The following is a 1,401-nucleotide window of genomic DNA, read 5'->3' as shown; positions in this document are numbered from 1 at the left end:
CCCCCCCAATAGTTAGCAATCCTAAACGGTCCAGTGGAGCCTGAGCGGTGGGTGTTGCCTTCTGACACACTTCCGGTGATATCAGGGGGTGTGGCATATGCAAATGAGTTATGGTAATGAGTTATGCTAATGAGCTCCTGCACCTCTCTTTCTATGAAATGACCCCTGGGTGGGCCCATAGCTTTAAGGCAGGGTGCTGTCAACATGCTGAAGGCACCCGCTCTGACTTGTCAACCGAGCGGATATCTCTCCCTTAGGCCACAGGTGGGTATAAAAATTACAATCCCCCTACCCCAAATCTTCTTCCAGTTCGAGAGTACTACCATGACATATGAAAATGAAGTCCTGTATGTACCCCCAGGCCAAGCAGCACCAGTCTATCAGTAAGTACTTGTGATTAGGTGGGAGTGGGGAGACGTTCACAGTATTGCATTGGGAAGGACTAGTAAGTGTGTGGATCTTGAATTAGTCCTTTTTTTTGTATGTGTGTGTGTGTGTGTGTGCGTGCACGCACGCCAGGAAGTCATGGTGATTTCTGGCAACCCCTACTGGGGCTTGGACGTTTCAGAGAGGTGGCTCGATATGCCTGTCTCTGCGTCCCAGCCTTGGTATTCCTTTGGAGGCCTCCCTTCCAAGTCCTCGCCGGGGTCAGCCCTGCTTGGTTTCCGATATCAAGATCAGGCTTGCCTGGGCTGTCCAGGTCAGGGTGTGTACCTGGAATTGTTGATGCACCCATGCACCATGCAAACGATGGAATGCCATGCTCAACTGGAATGGGGTTGAGAAGGTGGGAGGGCTTCTAATGTCCTGGCCCCAATGGTGGACCTCCTGATGGCACCTGGTATTTCTGGCCACCGTGTGATACAGAGTGTTGGACTGGATGGGCCTTTGGCCTGATCCAACATTGGCATCTCTTATGTTCTTATGGAGTGGTGGGTCTTTTTCTGTCATAAGCATGGAGAGCTGCTCTATGGGCATCCTCCGTTAATAGTAGCTGCGTCTCTTAAACTGAGCCAGCAAAGTCAGCGCTACCACTGGGCAGATCTAGGTAACCGCCAAAGGTGGCAGACCTTGAGGGGCATCAAAACGGTGCGAGGAGCCTCCTCTATTGACTCAAAGGGGATCTTGGCCTTAACTGGCTTCTGGTATCTCCATACCTGTTGACCCTGGTCTCCTGTAGTTGCTGTGATGGAGGAGAGCTTTGGAAGAGCTTGTCTGTTTCTGCATTGTTCAGTTTGAATGTTCCGTAAGTGGAGCATTCGATTCTAGACTTCTTCGCCATACCAAAGTCCGTTTGCACGGCGGTGTAAAAGTGCCATCGTGTTGTAGCTGACTTCTGGAGGTTCTGCAGGCTTTTCGAGACAAGACAGCAACAGGGGGGGGGGGGGGTTTGCCATCGCC

General features: G+C 51.5%; 1 protein-coding gene across 1 annotated transcript in view; it reads left to right on the top strand.

Annotated features, from left to right (window-relative positions):
* The window catches only part of LOC107115541, a gene marked incomplete at its 3' end in the record, with an annotated part of 46,631 nt that overhangs the window by 44,061 nt on the left and 1,169 nt on the right, over positions 1 to 1,401 (top strand). Inside the window, exon 16 of the mRNA XM_015417274.1 lies at positions 258 to 264. Within this exon, the coding sequence (XP_015272760.1) occupies positions 258 to 264 (7 nt within the window). The remainder of the gene's footprint in view (positions 1 to 257; positions 265 to 1,401) is intronic.

Source organism: Gekko japonicus, unplaced genomic scaffold, assembly GCF_001447785.1.
Source record: "Gekko japonicus isolate JY-2015 unplaced genomic scaffold, Gekko_japonicus_V1.1 scaffold1748, whole genome shotgun sequence".
In the NCBI taxonomy this organism is placed as follows: Eukaryota; Metazoa; Chordata; class Lepidosauria; order Squamata; family Gekkonidae; genus Gekko; species Gekko japonicus.
This window is presented reverse-complemented; position numbering and strand designations above follow the sequence as displayed.